This window comes from Thalassophryne amazonica, chromosome 17 (genome assembly GCF_902500255.1).
Source record: "Thalassophryne amazonica chromosome 17, fThaAma1.1, whole genome shotgun sequence".
Classification (NCBI taxonomy): Eukaryota; Metazoa; Chordata; class Actinopteri; order Batrachoidiformes; family Batrachoididae; genus Thalassophryne; species Thalassophryne amazonica.
In genome coordinates, this window is record NC_047119.1 from 30,645,731 (window position 1) to 30,667,023 (window position 21,293).

The window sequence follows — 21,293 nt, forward strand, 5'->3', positions numbered from 1 at the left end:
CCTTACTTCTTGGTTTTTGTTTTGTATATTTATTCTGCTGTGTTTTTATGAACTTGTATGATGTGTTTTTATGAATGCAATTTTTACTGCTGACTGCACCTGAATTGCCCACATGGGGACTAAATAAATGATCAAATCAAATCAAATCAAAAGCACCTGTGTGAGGCAGCTGCTGCTGCAGTAGATAGATGGTTAATTTCAAGAGGTGTAGATGGGCCAGTTGTCTGCCTGGGTGGTTGGCATCCAGGACTTGGGGTGTATCCATGGTGTGGTTGATGCTTCCATGCTACAGCCCTGACCTTTGAAAATTAAATGACGATGCATACAAATGGCTGTAATTCCTGAAACATTAATATTTTGCCTCGTTTACGATAAACTCTGGCTTATAGTTTTCCATAATTTTATGCACATTGTTGGTTTGAATGATATGCTTGTATTTGGTGTTGATTTTTCATTTGATGATTACATTTGGTCTCTTTTGTTCTTTTTAATTGTTGTACGAGGTCTATTAGAAAAGTATCTGACCTTATTATTTTTTTCAAAAACCATATGGATTTGAATCATGTGTGATTGCGTCAGCCAAGCTTGAACCTTCGTGTGCATGCGTGAGTTTTTTCACACCTGTCGGTTGTGTCATTCGCCTGTGAGCAGGCTTTGAGTGAGGAGTGGTCCACCCCTCTCGTCATTTTTTTCATTGTTTAGGAATGGCTCAGAGACTGCCGCTTTGCTTGATCAAAATGTTTTCAGAAACTGTGAGGGACATCAAAGTGGACACCATTCGAGAAATTCAGATGGTTTTTGGTGAAAATTTTATGGGCTTCAAAGAGATTACAGAGTGTTACTGTCACTTTAAGGATGGCCCCCAGCGGCTGTGGAGCGCGCCGCGCTCCGAAGCCGCCATCGACAGGCTGAGCGACCATTTCATTTCTAAACGGATGGCTGTATGGATCCGGGACCAGCGTGTGCAATTTCTCTGGTTATCACAAGAGCTGGACATCAACCATTTTCCAGCAGATTTCACTTTTAACAAGAGATTTTGTCATGGAAAGTTGAGCGGAGGCTTCGTGCGTCACGATGGATTCGCTACTGGAGCGAGACAAAACCACCTCCATTTTGGTCTCACAGGACGGCTTTGAAATGGCGGTCAGACAGCTGTCGGTGGTTTTTCCATCGAGTGATTATCCGAGAAATTGTGGATGTGCCTGGACATGCCAGAACATGTCCCGTGAGGCTTCATCACGGCGTTGCTGTATGCCATGCGGCACCGCCGCAACGCGCGAAGCCTCCGCTCCTCTTTCCATGACAACAACTCCTGTAACAGTGGAATGTGTCGTTCATTTCCAAACTGGACGCTGTGTTTTATCCAGGACGTCATCTGGCTAGCACAGGAATTGTGAAAAGACGTGGACATCAGCACTTTTTCGGCACATTGAGACAGACGTGCGGAGGAATTCCGCGCGTCGCTGCGGTGCCGCATGGCGTAAAGCAATGCCGTGATGAAGCCTCCCAGGACATGTTCTGGCATGTCCAGGCACATCCACAATTTCTCGGATAATCACTCGATGGAAAAACCACCGACAGCTGTCTGAACGCCATCTCAAAGCCGTCCTGTGAGACCAAAATGGAGGTTGGCCTCCGGGGGACTGTCTTGGACTGGTTTCAGTCTTATTTGACCAACAGGACCTTCAGGGTGATGGTTAATGACTTCTCCTCCTCCACAGTTCCTCTGACCACTGGCAGTATCCTCGGACCACTCTTGTTCTCTTTGTACATGCTTCCACTGAGTTCAGTCATCACCAAACACAATCTTCAGTTTCATTTTTATGCCGATGACCTCCAGATTTATATGCCAGTTGTGCCTAATAATACAAGTGCTTTGGACTCCATACATAGCTTTTTTAAGGATATTAAGGACTGGCTGGCTCAGAATTTTCTGCACCTTAATGAAGCCAAAACAGAGTGTATTCTGTTTGGAGCTAAAACTAACTCTGATCCAGATCTTGGCTCCCTGGCTCCTTATCGTAGGGCTGTGGTAAGGAACCTTGCTGTGCGGTTTGACGACTGTTTAAAATTTGAGAAACAAATTGACAGTGTGGTAAGAGCCAGTTTTTTCCACCTGAGACTCCTGGCAAAAGTCAAACCCTTTCTAAGCCAAAAGGACCTTGAAAAGGCTATGCATGCTTTTATCAGCTCCCGGATTGACTATTGCAATGCACTTTATGTTGGTATCAATCAAGGCTCTCTAAAACGACTCCAACTGGTCCAGAATGCTGCTGCTCGCCTGTTGACCAATACCAGGAAGCACAGCCACATCACTCCTGTACTTTACTCCCTGCACTGGCTTCCAGTCCGTTTTAGAGTTGATTTTAAACTGTTAATGTTTGTTTTTAAAGCTGTAAATGGCATTGCACCTTCTTATTTATGTGACCTGTTAAAAACACACAACCCTGTCAGAGCACTTCGGTCTGCTGACCAAAACTTTCTTGAGGTTCCCAGGTCCAGGTCCAAACAATGGGGTGACCGTTCTTTTGCAGTAGCAGGTCCTAAGTTGTGGAATGCATTATCTCCTGAACTGAGGTCCATTAATAGCTTGCCTCTGTTTAAAGCTAAGTTAAAAACATACTTGTTCAGGGCAGCTTTTTGCACATAATTGCTTTGACACTTTTGTGTCTATTTTTATTCTATTTTGGATGGTCTTATTGTGTTTTATTGTGTTTTTCGTACTTTTCTTTTTATTTTATCTCTAGCTGGTGCTATTGGAAAGCACTTTGGTTCAGTGAAAACTGTTGTAAAGTGCTATAGAAATAAAACTTGATTGATTGATTGAAATGAAATTATTATTAGTATTATTATTAATAATAATAATCATAGGTAAAATTATTACAACAGGTAGAATCTGTAAAATAAATCAAATCAATAAACAGAGGATTTTGTAAAAAATAATAATATAATAAACATTGTTTATGTAGATGTAGACAAAGGGGTGGAGCCAGGAAATTTAAAAGATAAACTGTTTAAAAGTGAAATTCTACTACAGGCAATTTTGCAGTACTTGCATCGAAACCATTGTCATTTAGGGCGGAGCTACAACAGATGGGTGGAGTGTGGATAGTTTACAAGGCCTTTGTGAAAGAGTGCACATTTGTTATTATTTTGTGATGATAATATCACATTGCTTATTTATACCCAAGATAGACTCCAGACAAAGAAAAAACTAAATCTTACATGTGAGGTGGAAGCTCAAAGAAGTTTACGCCCATGTAAGTGTCCATTTGCTTCTCACTGTAAATGTCTAACGCTTTGTATGGATTGACTGAAACAAGGAGCGTCCCGATGTAGGTCTGCAAAGAAAACACAACAAAAAGGAAACCAGTTTTAAAGAAAGCTTGCACTGATCATAATCACGGATCTCCACTTATCAAAAACTATCAGTATTGTTAAAGACCTGTGACTTTGTGGAAAGGAGCGACCTTTATAATGCTCACTCTGCAGATGAAAAGAACACGAGCTGTTTCAGCAACAAGATGTGGCAGATTCAGCAGAAGACAGAGCAATCTCACGACCTTCTCTGGCTGAAGGTCGATGATGTCACGCTTAGGAAAAGCGGCGTAACTATCTGACTGACTCACGTAAATGAGATTCTCATGGAAGCGCTTCCTCAGGTTTTTCAGGAAGGCGTTCTCACTCGTGTAGGCGTCCAGCAGGACAAAATCCTGGATCCCCACGCGGTCCCGGGCGGTGAGGGAGGCCTCCATGTTCCGCAGGATCCGGTTACACCGCTCCTCCAGGCTCTGTGTCCAAGTTAGAACCAAGAAATAAGGTATTAGTGTAAAACTAAGCAGCATTACAAACCTGATGAATAAAATACCACTTATAAATATATTTTAACATTCTTCATTGAAGATGTGACTAGTTGTGTTGAGGCATAAATATGTCCTGTTTTCCCTCACAATTATCTACACAACCACGCCATTATTCTCAAATCATGAACAAGACAGAATAGATATTTCCTCTCCAATTTCCTTCCTGTTTATTTATCTGTCACTTCCAGTCAGATCTTTCTCTGTCCTTGACTAACATCCTCTGTGGTTGTGACAAATCTAAATTCAACCACCACTATCTAATCTGCTGGTGTTGTTTCTAAGAAGCAATCAGTCTTCTTCAGTGACAAAACCCAAAATCCTCCCCATAATGTGGAAATTCCATAAACATACTCTTTTGAACATGTGACACCATTCAGGAGAAGCTGTCAAGTCAAAACTTGAAAGCACTGCATTTGTCGTAACATGTACAAAGATGTTCCCTGCACTTCGGGTTAAAGGGGTCATATGTGCAAAATCAGATTTTATCCACCTTTTACACTTAAGAGTGGAGAGACTTTCTTGTTACACATCCTCATGGTTTCACAATTCTATGACTCTGTATGTAGAAAGTATCCTGGTATAAGTAACAGTTCGTCCTAAAACAACTTGTTTTAGACATCTGTGACATATGTCACATTTCAACTGCTCTCCTCAGCAGCTAATGTGGTGCTTCTCAGTGAAATCGGCAAAATGGTTGGAATGACAACCTGTAGACTTGATCCTTCAGTGAACATGATTGCATTTTTCTTATTTTGGCAGTCATTTCTTGGACGATGCATATGTAGTACATAACCTCTGAACATAACCTCATACCTTTGCAGCCTTGACCTTGCAACACAAGAAGCAAGCAACAGTCCAACCTGTATGACATGGTGGATGGACCTCCAGCTTAATATCATTAAGCTGACCTGTGACCTTAAATGCTACTAAATAGATGATAATGACGCACACACAGCAATGTGCCATTTAACGTCCTGAAGACTTTGGCAAATAATGAAAAGTTGCTTAATGGGCAGCAATTATGAATAAATGTAAATGTGTAGTGATTTAAAGAAATTATACCTAAGATACATAAACATAGAACAATATGTTGCATTATAATGAATGAAATACTATATATATATATATATATATATATATATATATATATATATATATATATATATATATATATATATATATATATATATATATATATATATATATATATATATATATATATATATATATATATCCACATACACATACACACATACATATGACCTTTGACATTTGTTGTAGTATGAACATCTTCAAATTTGATTTTCTGTTGACACTGAGAAAAAAGAAAGAAAAAAATTGGGGGGGTGCCTAAAACCTTTGCACAGTACTGTGCATAAATAAATCTGTGACTGGCTACACAGACTGGCTGATTCACATGCCTTGCATTTCTTGCCTAACATTCATCAGCCTGACTAATCAGCAAACAAAATGCACTTTAACTGCAAAGTTGTTAAAAATTTACTTCAATAATCTGTCTTTCTTGAATCAAAGAGAAATTCAGTGGTCAGTCTGAATGACACGAAGTATTGCCCTTCTTATCCAGTAGAAAGTCCAAGCAAAGTGTCATATAATAAATAATATGGTGTAAGAAGCACATATTAGGTGCTTGATAATATTTTATAGGGGTAAAAAAGCCTACCGTGAAGGTCCCTGAAGTGTGAGCCTCTACTCTTTCTGAAACAAAGGTCTGATTTTATTGAAGGAAAATGCCAGTATAACAGGAAATACAGAGAGATTACAGTTTGAAGGAAACCATCAATAACTGTAACAAAGGAAACAAATGTCACGTTAAATGTGCGTTGCAGTTTGCATGGGGGGGGGGGGGGGGAGTAAGAGATGGACTTATACAGCATACTGTGAAAATAAAGATCAAGCAAGTCCACATTATGAGCATGCTGACACGGGTCAGCAGGAGTCCTACAAAGCAAAATTTATCTTTGTGGCCCAAAATACACCATAGATGCCGCGCTAATGCATCTTAAATATATCTTGAGGAGCAATAGCTCAGTTGGTAGATCGAGGGGTCTTATGACCGAAGGGGGCGGCATTTCAAATCTGGCTCCCAGCCAGTCCAAACCTTGGGCAAGACACTTAACCCACCTTGCCTGTGTATGAATGAGGTGGTGGTCGGAGGGGCCATAGGTGCAGAATGGCAGCCACGTATCCATCAAGTTTGCCCCAGGGCAGCTGTGGCTACACTAGTAGCTTACCACCACCAATGTGTGTGAATGAATAATGCAACTTGTAAAGCGCTCTATAAATCCAAGTCATTATTATTAAAGCACCTGATTTTCAGTGTGTAGAAACCATTTATTTGTGTGCCTGTTGCATTAAATGGAAAGGAGCCACTGCTACTGCTGTTGCTGATGATGATCATCATCACGAATATGATCATCACCATCTCTCCCTTTGGAGAAGGAATATCTACTTTTTCTCCCAGCAACCATCTGAGTGTGTGGAATAAAGAACAGCCTAGTTTATTGACTCTAAATTTTATATATATATATATATATATATATATATATTGGTCCATCTGCAGTACCTTCAAAACCTACAGGGCAGAGGTGGGACAAAGTCACCATCAAGTCACTCTCAAGTCATGAATCAGCAAGTCTCAAGTCAAGTGTCAAGTCAGCTTGCTAACAATTGGTGGTCATTATGACTTCCGACTTGACTTGGGACTTGCTGATTGATGGATGACTTGAGAGTGACTTGATGGTGACTTCGTCCCACCTCTGCTACAGGGGCTTCCATGACCTACAATTCACTGGTAAAATCTTTTACCTCAAACTTAAAATGTTGAATTCTTCAGCACCTTCAGCATCAAAGCACCTTGGTGGCACACAAACTGTTATCAGGCACATTGATTTTTTGTTGTTGACAACCTGCATTTGTTGCAACAAACACTGAAAATTTGTCCCAGGTGCTCTGTGGACATTTGTGTGAGCAGGACTATGGCTTTCCTTTCCACTGACTGAAAAAAAAAAAAAAACACAAAAAAAAATGGATATTTTCTGGTGATAAACATTTCAAGAAATGCTTCAAGAAATCTGAAAGGCAAAGATACTGATTAATGGCAAAACTTCATTACGCACCAAACTCTGATGTGAGGCAACAGCAGAATAGGAAAGTCTATCTGACCCACAAGTCATCACCTGAGAGGCCACTCCATTGTCCCTATGTATGCACCACAGCTCAGGATCCTGTTACGCAGCCACAAAGTGACGGTTAGACTCCTGAAAGAGACGGCACTCCTTGTGGGTCACTGACTGACACCAACCATCACTCACGGCAACACACATTTAGAGGAGTCGAAATATTTCAAGAAACCTGACCGTCATTGTCTGACATCACTCCATACAATGAAGTACAGTACCTCTGGAATGTGTAACAATGATAACAAGACATAACAACATTGTTCTGTCTTGTTCTGTCAGATTTAAGGTTTTGTTGTTGACTTATAAAGTTGTTCATGAATTGGCGCTGTCTAATCTGGCCAATCTGGTGGAACCCTACGTGCCAGCCCGGGCTTTGCGGTCGCAGGATGTGGGACTTCTCTGTGTCCCCAGGGTGAAGAAGAAGTTAGCGGGTCAAAGAGCTTTTTGTTATCATGCACCCGTTCTGTGGAACGGTCTTCCTGCAACCATGAGGCGGTCGGAGTCCGTGGACATTTTTAAGTCAAGACTTAAAACCTTTTTTTTTCTCTCTTTCTTATGAATATTTTTTAATGTTTTATTCTTTTATTTCTGTTTTTAATTATGTATTTAATTTTTTTTTTTTTTTTTTATGTTGAACTGTTCTGTGTGAGGCACCTTGAGATGGCTTTTGTTATGATTTGGCAATTTATAAGCTGATTAAACTGAATTGAATTGTTCAAGATTTGGTGGCGTTCTTTTAGTTACAAATTGAGCATAACTCAAGAAAACTGATAATTAGAAGAGAGCACTCAGTAGCGTGTTACCCCACTGACCCGGCTTCCTTTCCATGAATTACTTTTAGTGGGTACTCACCACTACACACTAAGAACAACCCACAACAGCTGCCATACTGGAGATTCACTGACTACAGTCATCTAGCCGTCACAATTTGGACCTTGGCAACTTCTGTCAAATCTTTATGTGTCCCCTATTTTCCCACTTTCAACACATCAATATCCAGCATATAGTTTTAACTTGCTGCCTAATATATTCCACCTACTGACATGTGCCATTGTAATGAGATAATCAATGTTATTCACTACACTTTTCAGTGCTCACAATGTTCTGGCTGATCAGTGTATTTACCATATTCATGTCTGGAAAAATTTAGAAATAAAATTCCACATCTACGGTCGACCATTTTATCCCAGTAATCGCAATGACTCATTTCAGTCAGTGGTCCAGGAAGTGGTGCGAGCCAAAGTATACTGTAGCCAGATACACTTTACTGTCTTCACTGCAAAAACTGATATCTAAGAATGTTAAAAAAAAGACTTGTTTAAAGAAAATTTGACTTAATTTTTGTCTAAATAGAAAATAGTCTGGTCAAGCATTTATTACATAAGAAAAAATGTCTTATTTTGGGAAAAAATATCTCACTTTTTAAATAAGCTTTTTCCAGCTAATATCAAGCTGTATTTAACCAGTAACAAGGAAAGGCAATGGATTTCAAATCATTCAAGCAAAGTAACAAGATTGCTTTCCTTATTTTAAGGCAGAGGCTAATTTTAAAATAATTTTTTATTATTATTATTATTCAGTGCCTCGACATTTTGCTAGTTTTGAGAATTCTAACCAAGTAAATTTTTCTTACCCCAATGGCAAAAATGTTTTTTTTTTGTTTTTTTTTGCTTAATACAAGACAGTTTGCCTAGATTTTGGATTATTTGGCTTATTTTGAGATTGGCGGTTTTTGCAGTGTTACCTTGAGAGAGTGTTAATTAAATTTGGATGAAGATTCTTCAACTTCATCAATGTTTGATGGACAGGCTAACATGTAAAGAGAAATAAAGGAAATAGTTTGCTCCATTAAGTCTCAACTTAACTGTGTATAACTTTAACTGTGGCATTGGCAGTAGTCTATATAGTAAAATACAGTATTTACAGTATATTTTTATAAAATCCAAAGGTTACGTATTGTTATGCTACACAAGCAAAGGTACAGGTTCTGGTGGGGAGGAATCTCATTTTAATCCTTGCTACTAAGCAATAGTTATGAACAATACATCATTTTAAAAGTATAATCCTATATTTTGTCCACCAGATCTGACTGATTATCTGGACCAAAGCACACGTACAGACATATAACCATGGAATACATATGTATTATTTTCCTCAGGAAGATCGATGCATTAGGATAAATTAATCAAAGTGTCTAAAAATGGTCTTTCTTGCAACAGTAGCAAGGAAAATTAGGGTACCCTAGACCAAGTAGGTTCAGTAGGTTCCTCCTTGGCTTGTATGTCATACTTCCAAAAGGTTTAATCAAAATCAGATAGTTAGATTTTGTGTAATTCTCATAACAAACAACTAAACAAGAAGACAGATGAGACTCAAAGCGTAACTTGGTGTCAATAACAAACTGAAGACAATCAGTGCCACCAAATGCAGCTGCAGTTTACCTCCTTTACTTCCAAAGCCTTGTGTGTCATTGTTGAATCAGTCTTTTATGATAAATCCAAACAGTATCAAGCACTCTTCAGGTGTTCAATTCAGAAACGCCCGCCTTTGTCAGCTGTTTTAGCAGCTGAGATCTTCTCCCATGATTGCAGAGCCTCTTCACATCAGCACAGATCTTTCAGCAAAAATCTGACTGTCATGCATTGGTCTCAGAGCAAAGCGACACCAAAGGCAGGGAAGCAGAAGAAGAAGAAGAAGAAGAGAAGGAGGTACTGATGCTTCCAGCTGGTCTGGTGCACCTGCATTGTAGGTAATGAGGCTCAGCAGGCCCGGTGCTGGTTAAACATTCATGGAGCTCAGGCAGCAAGCATTCATTCAGCGCTCCACCTGAGTGTCCAACAGCAACACTACATGTTTAAGGAAGAGTGCGTGTGCCGATATGTAATCCAAAGGTAAATTGATCCGAACCCTCCTCTCCACAAAATTACAGCACAGGGGTTCTATTACTGATCTTTGATTAGGCTGATGCACTTCAAACTAATTACAAACTGCTCATCAGAGCCTGAATGACCGAACCAGTTTGGGATTACACAGTCGCAGATTCAGTTCCTCCAGAGTCAGAAGTCAAATTAAAATTTTATATATATACATATGTATGTATAGTAGTTAAGTGCACTTGTGTTTAATGTGGAAGGTTCCCAGGTCAAATTCTCTATGTAATATGGAGTTGTGTCAGGAAGGGCATCTGACGTAAAACATGCCAAATCAACATGCAGATCCACCTCGGATCTGCTGTGGCACCCCTGAGAGAAAACAAGGGAGCAGCTGAAGGGACTTAGAAGCCAAGCAGAAAAAAAATGGTTGTTGATAGATGTGGCAAACAGAAACATCAGAAAGAAGGAGCACAAGAAAAGCAAGATGTACCAAAGGCTGAAGTAACAACTGAAGCAGATGTGGAAGGTAAAGTCCAAAGTGGTCCAAAAGGTAAAGAGGAGCATTAGGAGCTGTTACCCCCAAACTGACAGAGTGGCTCCAGTAGATTCCAGGCAGAAAATCAGAGGTCTCCGTCCAGAAGAGTGCGGTCCTAGGAACACCCCCTCCCTGGGGGGTGAGAAGGATATATACTCAACAAAAATATAAACGCAACACTTTTGGTTTTGCTCCCATTTTGTATGAGATGAAGTCAAAGATCTAAAACTTTTTCCACATACACAATATCACTATTTCCCTCAAATATTGTTCACAAACCAGTCTAAATCTGTGATAGTGAGCACTTCTCCTTTGCTGAGATAATCCATCCCACCTCACAGGTGTGCCATATCAAGATGCTGATTAGACACCATGATTAGTGCACAGGTGTGCCTTAGACTGCCCACAATAAAAGGCCACTCTGAAAGGTGCAGTTTTGTTTTATTGGGGGGGGGGGATACCAGTCAGTATCTGGTGTGACCACCATTTGCCTCATGCAGTGCAACACATCTCCTTCGCATAGAGTTGATCAGGTTGTCAATTGTGGTCTGTGGAATGTTGGTCCACTCCTCTTCAATGGCTGTGCGAAGTTGCTGGATATTGGCAGGAACTGGTACACGCTGTCATATACGCCGGTCCAGAGCATCCCAAACATGCTCAATGGGTGACATGTCCGGTGAGTATGCCGGCCTTGCAAGAACTGGGACATTTTCAGCTTCCAAGAACTGTGTACAGATCCTTGCAACATGGGGCCGTGCATTATCCTGCTGCAACATGAGCTGATGTTCTTGGATGTATGGCACAACAATGGGCCTCAGGATCTCGTCACGGTATCTCTGTGCATTCAAAATGCCATCAATAAAATGCACCTGTGTTCTTTGTCCATAACAGATGCCTGCCCATACCATAACCCCACCGCCACCATGGGCCACTCGATCCACAACATTGACATCAGAAAACCGCTCACCCACACGACGCCACACACGCTGTCTGCCATCTGCCCTGGACAGTGTGAACCGGGATTCATCCGTGAAGAGAACACCTCTCCAACGTGCCAAACGCCAGCGAATGTGAGCATTTGCCCACTCAAGTTGGTTACGAACTGGAGTCAGGTTGAGACCCTGATGAGGACGACGAGCATGCAGATGAGCTTCCCTGAGACGGTTTCTGACAGTTTGTACAGAAATTCTTTGGTTATGCAAACCGATTGTTTCAGCAGCTGTCCGAGTGGCTGGTCTCAGACGATCTTGGAGGTGAACATGCTGGATGTGGAGGTCCTGGGCTGGTGTGGTTACACGTGGTCTGCGGTTGTGAGGCTGGTTGGATGTACTGCCAAATTCTCTGAAACGCCTTTGGAGACGGCTTATGGTAGAGAAATGAACATTCAATACACGAGCAACAGCTCTGGTTGACATTCCTGCTGTCAGCATGCCAATTGCACGCTCCCTCAAATCTTGCGACATCTGTGGCATTGTGCTGTGTGATAAAACTGCACCTTTCAGAGTGGCCTTTTATTGTGGGCAGTCTAAGGCACACCTGTGCACTAATCATAGTGTCTAATCAGCATCTTGATATGGCACACCTGTGAGGTGGGATGGATTATCTCAGCAAAGGAGAAGTGCTCACTATCACAGATTTAGACTGGTTTGTGAACAATATTTGAGGGAAATGGTGATATTGTGTATGTGGAAAAAGTTTTAGATCTTTGAGTTCATCTCATACAAAATGGGAGCAAAACCAAAAGTGTTGCATTTATATTTTTGTTGAGTATTCACTGCACTTCACATTTTCCGCATTTTGTTATGTTACAGCCTTCTTCCAAAATTCCCTCAGAATTCTACACACAACACCCCATAATGACAACATGATTTTTTTTTTTGCAAATTTATTAAAAATAAATAAAACTAAGAAATCACATGTACATAAGTATTAACACCCTTTGCTCAATACCTTGTTGATGCACCTTTGGCAGCAATTACAGCCTCAAGTATTTTTCAAGATGATGCCACAAGCTTGGCACTCCTATCTTTGGGCAGTTTTGCTCATTCACCTTTGCACCATCTCTCAAGCTCCATCAGGTTGGATGGGGAGCGTTGGTGCTCAGCCATTTTCAGATCTCTCCAGAGATGTTCAATCAGATTCAGGTCTAGACTCTGGCTGGGACAACTCAAGGACAGTCACAGAGTTGTCCTGAAGCCACTCCTTTGATATCTTTACTGTGTGCTTCAGGTCATTGTCCTGCTGAAAGATGAACCGTCACCCCAGTCTGAGGTCAAGAGCACTCTGGAGCAGGATTTCATCCAGGATGTCTCTGTACATTGCTACATCCGTGTTTCCTTCAAACCTGAGTAGTCACCCAGTTCCTGCCGCTGAAAAACGTCCCCACAGCATGATGCTCCTGCCACCATGCTTCACTGTAGGGATGGTGCCTGGTTTCCCCCTGACATGATGCCTGGCATTCACACCACAGCATTCAATCTTTGTCTCATCAGACCAGAGAATTTTGTTTCTCATGGTCTGAGAGTCCTTCGGGTGCCTTTTGGCAAACTCCAGGTGGGCTGTCATGTGCTTTTTACTAAGGAGTGGCTTCCGTCTGGCCACTCCACTATACAGGCCTGACTGGTGGATTGCTGCAGAGAAGGTTGGCCTTGTGGAAGGTTCTCCTCTCTCCACAGAGGAATGCTGGAGCTCTGACAGTGACCATCTGGTTCTTGGTCACCTCCCTGACTAAGGCCCTTCTCCCCCAATTGCTCAGTTTAGACATGCAGCCAGTTCTAGGAAGAGTCCTGGTAGATCCGAACTTCTTCCATTTATGGCTGATGGAGGCCACTGTGCTCATTTGGACCTTCAAAGCAGCAGAAATGTTTCTGTACTCTTCCAGAGATTTGTGCTTCAAGACAATTCTGCCGCGGAGGTCTACAGACAATTCCTTTGACTTCATGCTTGGTTTGTGCTCTGACATGCACTGTCAACTGTGGGACCTTATATGTAGAGAGGTGTGTGACATTCAAAATCATGTCAACTGAATTTATTCCAGGTGGACTCCACTTAAGTTGTAGAAACATCTCAAGGATGATCAGTGGAAAGAGGATGCACCTGAGCTATATATATATATATATATATATATATATATATATATATATATATATATATATGCTAAATAAAATAAAAAAAACGTTTTTCACATTGTCATTATGGGGTATTGTGTGTACAATTTTGAGGAAAAATGAATTTCATCCATTTTGGAATAAGACCTACATTTAAAAAATGTGGAAAAAGTGAAGCACTGTGAATACTTTCTGGATGCACTGTAAATTAAGGACTGTCAGCTGCTTCCTTGTTTTCACTCAGGGCCACCACAGCGGATCCAAGATGGATCTGCATGTTGATTTGGCACACATTTTCCACTGGATGCCCTTCCTGTCACAACTCCGCATTATATGGACAACTGTTGCAGACATGGGGTTTGAACCAGGAACCTTCCACATTGAAGCCAAGTGCATTAACCACTTGGCCACCAGCCTGGATATTTCAGAAAATATGGTAATGATGTGAAGGATACTTTCTTACTTTTTTGATCATTAATTTGATCTCTATTTCTATGTATAATTAAAGAGTTATATATATATATATATAGTGTCTAACACATGGGAAAAATGCAGAAGCTTGCAAATGATTCTCAAATGGACCATTAAAACTTTAGTGTGGCACATTTTGTTAACATCACAAACGTTTTTGCTCAGCATTGAGACAAGCCTGGCTTTCATATGTCTGTCGATTTCCCCATGACTGCAGAACCAATCGTCCAAAGTTGTTGGATGCACCATGTCTTAAAACCCACACAAGTCTCTTTGACACCCATAACTAGTCTCCTTCATGCACAGCCACTTTTTGTGAATGACCTGTTCCTCTGCCGTACTCTTTACATCACACCTGAAGACTGGTTTGTCGGCTAACTGCAGGGTTGGTGTTTCAGCTGCACTCTGTCTGCCTGCTGATGTGTCCTTGAGCAACACCAGCTTTCACTGGTGTGACTGTGTTGTATTACAGGAAGATGCTGCATAAATGCAGTTAATTTAAGATACTTGATGCCTGCTAGATTATAAACTTTTACTTCCTTCCTGATGCTCTCATCACGTGTTTTGCACGTGGTGCAGCAGGTTTCTTTGCAGCAGGCTCTGCAGGCAGAGAAAAAGTCGCCCATTCGGTCTGTTTAAATTTTAAAACTACACTTCCTGTAAGTATCAACAAAGGTGTCTTACATTACTGCCTGAAGACAGGATGACATAAGAGAGCAAAGTGGAAGAAAAAATATCATTAGCATAATGTAATGTATTATGCAAATAGTGTTGGACTGACAGTTCAAGTTTCCAGGAAACAGCTTTGCTTGGCCAAAGGTAGAACATGCAAACCTGATCTTACTGATTTACAGCACCATGGAAAAGCCATTAAAGAAAAGGATTGGATTTTGTCATTAAATCTTTTTGTCATCATTATTCCATCTCTGATAATAAGATCACTCATCAGCCTCACTTTGATCCACAGACCTGACAAGCAGAACGTACACAGACTTTATTTGACCAACTCTCACACAACCCAGCTTTGTTTTACTGTAATGAAAGCATCTTAGCATCTTAGAATTTTAATTAAAACTCAGTCTTTAATTTGTTTTTAATTTGCACACCGACAGAAAAATTTTAATGTTTAACATTTTCATAAGCAAGCAAATGTATTTTTTTTTCTTTCGTGAAATAAATTTTTACTTTTAATTTTAAAATTAAATCTATTGCAATGTCGGTGTATGTGCATTTGTTATGTACGAGGGTAGGCTGAAAAGTTCTAAGGCTCACTATAATGCAGTTAATGCATTACTCCTTCATGGGGAGCCTTAGAACTTTTCAGCCTACCCTTGTATGTACTGCTGCATCTGTCTTGCCCATTGGACGTTTTTGTTGTTATTATTGAGGACCCCCTTGAAAATGAGATTATAAATCTCAAGAGGTTTATCCTTTCAAGTGAAATAAATAAATAAATAAATAAAAATCATCCATCCTGCTGTCCCTTGCTGCTGCCTAGCTGCTGGAATCGCTCAACCTTGCCACTTCCAGAAGTGCTGTTCCAGTCCAATCATATGAAAGGAATAATGTATTGTCAACTCCTCACAAGTTGCCTCACATGGTGCGCACTTTGTGATTCACAGAAACTACATCGAGAAGGGTTCGAGAGGCCCGTGAGGACTCTGTGACTATTTAGAGAGAAAATCTGTCACAGTGAAATTTTTAGTTTTTTCAAAATTCGACTTGACGCAAGAGCGATGTCCTGCAGCTCATGCAAGGAGAACGCAAACTGCCACGAAACGTGTGCGAAATTTCGTGAAATCTTGCACAAGCTGTCACAGCCCAGTGAGATACTGGCCTAACCTAACCTGCATGTCTTTGAAGAAAGCCGGAGCAGCTGGAAGGAACCCGCACAAACACAGCAAGAACATGCAAACTTCACACAGAAAAGAACAGGTGGGAGGCTATTCCAGAACCTTCTTACTATAAGGCAACAGTTCAAACCATTAACCCGCCCAAATTATACACTGATATTTCAGATTACCTGTTATGTGTGGGACGCAGTCGGAGCACCGACCAGCGTTTGACAGTAGGACCCAGCATAAAGGAAACAGAGCACGGTTCAAAGGATAACAGAATTTAATAACATAACAGTGAGTGCTCCATTAATAACAAATAAGTGCGCGGTCTGGCGAGGTGGAAAAACGGTGCGCTCCCAGCAGCACAAACGGTCCGGAGCCAGAACAGTTCGGACCCAAGGACCCCGCCGACACCCCCCAGGTGGCCGCGACCAACTGAGTCTGTGAAAGAAGAAACCATAATGTGAGTCCACCACTCCACACACAGAGAGACCACTCAAAGGTGTACATAATCAGCAAACACTTCCTGGCTTAATCACCAATCAGCTTCCCACCCTGCAGGCATGGAACACCCAGTTCAATTCTCCACTGCAGTGGAAGCTGATTAAACGACTAACATAACAGCTCAATATAATAAGGTGTGAGGGACACCACATCTACTGACTGTACTCATGTTAGTCACAAAACCTAAAGTACCTCAGGAAGTGTGCTGACGAGCATGAGACCTCACCCCCTCCTCTTTCACAGACCATGGCATCAAACCTGGTACGGTCTCTGCGTCCATAAAGATGAGATGGTTCTCCAAACGTCGATCTCACCCGTCTGGTCACAAGGTCGAGTCTCTGGCAAATACACACTGTGTACTCCAGACTTAAATGCAACCATGCCCCAATCCATACAGATGCACCACAGCTGTGAGTCCTGACAAGCTGCACATGACCAGCCTCAGGTGATCAGGGTGAGGTCCTAATAGCTCAGCCACACATCAGCCACTCAGTCCTGAACGCATGCCACCTGGAAGGAAAAACAAAAGACAGAAACAAAAGCCAGCCAGGCACCCCAGCCACACAACATTACCTGTTTTTTCCCCTGAAACATTATTATGAATTTAATAAAATAGTATTTTCAATCACAAAATGAATAATGGCACAAATGTGACCCTGACCAAAAAAAGGACAGACTGGATTGTGTGCACATGCACTGGCACAAGGTGGATCATCAGATATCCAAATAAATATTAACAGACCCAATTACTCCCAAACAACTAAACATTCAACCAGTCCTTTATTTATGCAAACAAACAGATTGTTGTCACAGGTTAGGAACCTGAAGACTCAAAGCAGCAGCCAGGCTTCTTGTTTCAGAGGTGGCACCTTCAGCCCAAAAGAACCACCAATAAATGCAATTGAAACCAGAACAATTTCTCAGGTTTTTCCAACAAGCTCATGAGTGTGCAGGCAGACATTTAACAGAGGGACATTTAGCAGCAGAATGAGTCACTCACATGTCAAAATTAAATGTATGATGAGTTTTTTTGCAGTTACTTTGTATGCATATACATTGCAAATAAAATGTTTGAACATTTTATAAAATGTTTGGCTGGTTTGGGGACCAGCCAAATGTTTGAATACACTTTCCCTCACAAGGACATTAAAAATGCATTAATTAATCACTGGATCATGTTTGGATGGTGTTTGGCAACTACTTGCGTTGGCAGATAAAAAAAGAGCACTGTTGTATTTGCATTCTGTGACTGTCCTCTGGGGCTCCAAGGAGGTGATGGTCAACACTTGTGCTCAGAGGATCCTTGGTTCAAATTCGGTGGTTATCACGCAGGGGCCTTTGGGCAAGGTCCTTAATTTCTAAGTTGCACCTGGTGTGTACTGAGTGCCTTACATGGCAGTACCCTGACATTGATGTGGGGTGAATTTGAGGCATCCCTGTAAAGCTCTTTGATCATAAATGCAGTCTGTTTATATATATATATAACTTTCAGTTTCTTTGGTTTACGCAAGGGAAGTTGTTTTGGGTCATGCAGTATTGTTTTTTTTTAATTGAGCATGATGACATTGTTAAAGTCTGTGAACGCAGCTTTTACACTCTGGTGTTTTCACCTATGTTTTGTTTTAAGTAGAATCAGAGCACAACCTGCTGATAGCTTCAGACTATGACACTTGATTTTTTTTTTCCCTCCTTTACATTTTTTGCAGTGATAACATCTGAAGTCATTCTGCTGCAGTTATTTTATGAAACACTTGATAATTGCAGGAATTTTTTGACTGAGATCATTTTACTTTATTCCTCAGTACCTCTTACAACTATATCATCTGTTTGCTGGCATTTGTCTTTTTATGCGATTATGCAAAAGCTCAATAAAAAAGTAAGTCCCTTCGGCTGCTCCCTTGTTTGCACTCGGGGTCACCACAGCAAATCCAAAGTGGATCTGCATGTTGAATTGGCACAGGTTTTACACCGGATGCCCTTCCTGACGCAACTCCACATTACATGGAGAAATGTGGCAGGGGTGGGATTTGAACCCGGAGCCTTCTGAACTGAAACCAAGCGCATTAGCCACTTGGCCATCACCCCTGCACAAAAGCTCAATAAAATGGGGTCAAATTATCAATTTTATCATAAATGAGGATTGGCATCATTTTTCTATTTTCTAATGTAACAGATTAGAGTATTTCTTGTTATTTCAATCAATTTCTCCAAAAGATTTGCTTTTGGCTTTGTGTTGATAGCATTTACAGTTTCACTGGATGTTGTGATGGACAATCATTCATTCATCTTCTACCGCCTACTCCATTTAAGGGTCGCAGGGGGCTGGAGCCTATCCCAGCATTCATAGAGCGCGAGGTGGGGTACACCCAGGACAGGATGCTAGTCTGTCGCAGGGCCACAAACAGACAAACAAGCACAGACACACCCACACACACACACCTAAGAACAATTTAAAGACCCCAGTCAACCTAACCCGCATGTCTTTTGGATGTGGGAGGAAACCGGAGCACCCGGAGGAAACCCACGCACACATGGGGAGAACATGCAAACTCCACACAGAAAGACCACGGGAATTGAACCCATGGCCTTTCGCTGTGAGGCAACAGTGCTAACCACTAACCCACCGTGCTGCCGATGGACAATGAGTTTTCTCAAATTTGAATATATATATATATATATATATATATATATATATATATATATATATATATATATATATATATATATATATATATATATATATATATATATATATACGAGGTCTGTCCATAAAGTATCGTACCTTTTAATTTTTTTCAAAAACTATATGGATTTCATTTATATGTTTTTACGTCAGACATGCTTGAACCCTCGTGCGCATGCGTGAGTTTTTCCACGCCTGTCAGTGACGTCTTTCGCCTGTGAGCACGCCTTGTGGAAGGAGTGGTCCCGCCTCCTCGTCGGATTTTCATTGTCTGGAAATGGCGGAATGAAAAGGACTTTTTTTCCATCAGACTTTTTTCAGAAGCTGTTAGAGACTGGCACCTAGAAACCATTCAAAAAATTTATCTGGCTTTCGGTGAAAATTTTACGGGCTTCACAGAGAATAAGGACTTTAACTACAGGTTTAAGGACACCTTTAAGGATGGTCGGTGCGCCGCGCTGCGAGCTGCGACGATGCGGCACAAACCACTGGATCATTTCTAAGCTGATGGCTCTGTGGATACGAGACCGTCGTGTGCTCTTTCTCTGGTTATCACAAGACCTGGACATCAGCCATTTTCCGGCAGATTTCACTTTTAACAAGAGATTTTGTCATGGAAAGCCGCGCGGAGGCTTCGCGCGTCACGACCGATTCGCTGATGAAGCGAGACAAAGGAACACCTCCGTTTCGGAGTGTTAGAGGACAAGTTGGGACATGCCTATCTCGGCTTTCAGTGCTTACCAGTCGAGTGAGTATAAAATAACTTGTGGAGAGCTGGACATGTCCCAACTTGTCTTCTAACACTCCGAAACGGAGGTGTTCCTTTGTCTCGCTTCATCAGCGAATCGGTTGTGATGCGCGAAGCCTCCGCGTGGCTTTCCATGACAAAATCTCTTGTTAAAAGTGAAATCTGCCAGAAAATGGCTGATGTCCAGCTCTTGTCATAACCAGAGAAAGAGCACATGACGGTCTCGTATCCACAGAGCCATCAGCTTAGAAATGATCCAGTGGTTTGTGCCGCATCGTCGCAGCTCGGAGCGCGGCGCACCGACCATCCTTAAAGGGCTCCTTAAACCTGTAGTTAAAGTCCTTATTCTCTGTGAAGCCCATAAAATTTTCACTGAAAGCCAGATAAATTTTTCGAATGGTTTCCAGGTGCCAGTCTCTAACAGCTTCTGAAAAAATTCTGATGGAAAAAAAGTCCTTTTCATTCCGCCATTTCCAGACAATGAAAATCCAACGAGGGGGCAGGACCACTCCTTCCACAAGGCGTGCTCACAGGTGAATGACGTCACCGACAGGCGTGGAAAAACTCACGCATGCGCACGAGGGTTCAAGCATGTCTGACGTAAAAACATATGAATGAAATCCATATAGTTTTTGAAAAAAATTAAAAGGTACGATACTTTATGGACAGACCTCGTATATATGTATATAAGAGGTCTGTTAGAAAAGTATCGGACCTTTTTATTTTTTGCAAAAACCATATGGATTTGAATCACGTGTGATTGCATCAGCCAAGCTTGAACCTTCGCGCGCATGCATGAGTTTTTTCACGCCTGTCGGTTGCATCATTCGCCTGTGAGCAGGCTTTGTGTGAGCAGTGGTCCACCCCTCTCGTCGGATTTTTATTGCGAATAAAATGTCTGAACGATTTGGAGCTTTGCTGCATCAAATTTTTCCAGAAACTGTGAGAGACCTCCAGGTGGACACCATTCGGAAAATTCAGATGGCTTTCAGGGACCATTTTATGGTGATTACACAGATTAAGGAGTGCTCCAGCTGGTTTAAAGACCGCCCACAGCGTCTGAGAGCGCGCCCCGCTCCAAGCGCCGATCGACAGGCTCAAACCCCGCTGAATCAACCAGATCATTTCCAACGTGAAGGCTTTGTTGATCCGGGACATCGTCTGACTTCCACAAAAATGGCAGGAGACGTGGACATCAGCACTTTTTCGGCACATTCCACTGTTACAGGAGTTTTTTTCATGGAAAAAGAAGCGGAGGGATGCGCCACCGTGCCGCTCATGGCGTGGACAAAACCACCTCCGTGTTGGTCTCACAGGACGGCTTTCAGATGGATTTCAGACGGCTGTCGGTTGCTTTTCAGTCGTGTGACTATCCAAGAAATTGTGCATGAGCTGGACATGCCCCAACATGTCCTGTGAGGCTTCATCACGGTATTGCTTTGCGCCATGCGGCTCTGCCGCGACGCGCGGA

General features: G+C 41.7%; 1 protein-coding gene across 1 annotated transcript in view; it reads right to left on the bottom strand.

The window, feature by feature from the left end:
• Positions 1-9,685, bottom strand: part of myo1hb (myosin IHb) — a 28,238-nt gene extending 18,553 nt beyond the window's left edge. Inside the window, 3 exon segments of the mRNA XM_034192526.1 lie at positions 3,226-3,341; positions 3,630-3,791; positions 9,505-9,685. Coding sequence (XP_034048417.1) covers positions 3,226-3,341; positions 3,630-3,791; positions 9,505-9,534 — 308 coding nt within the window. The 5' untranslated portion in view covers positions 9,535-9,685.
• Positions 9,686-21,293: the final 11,608 nt, after the last annotated feature.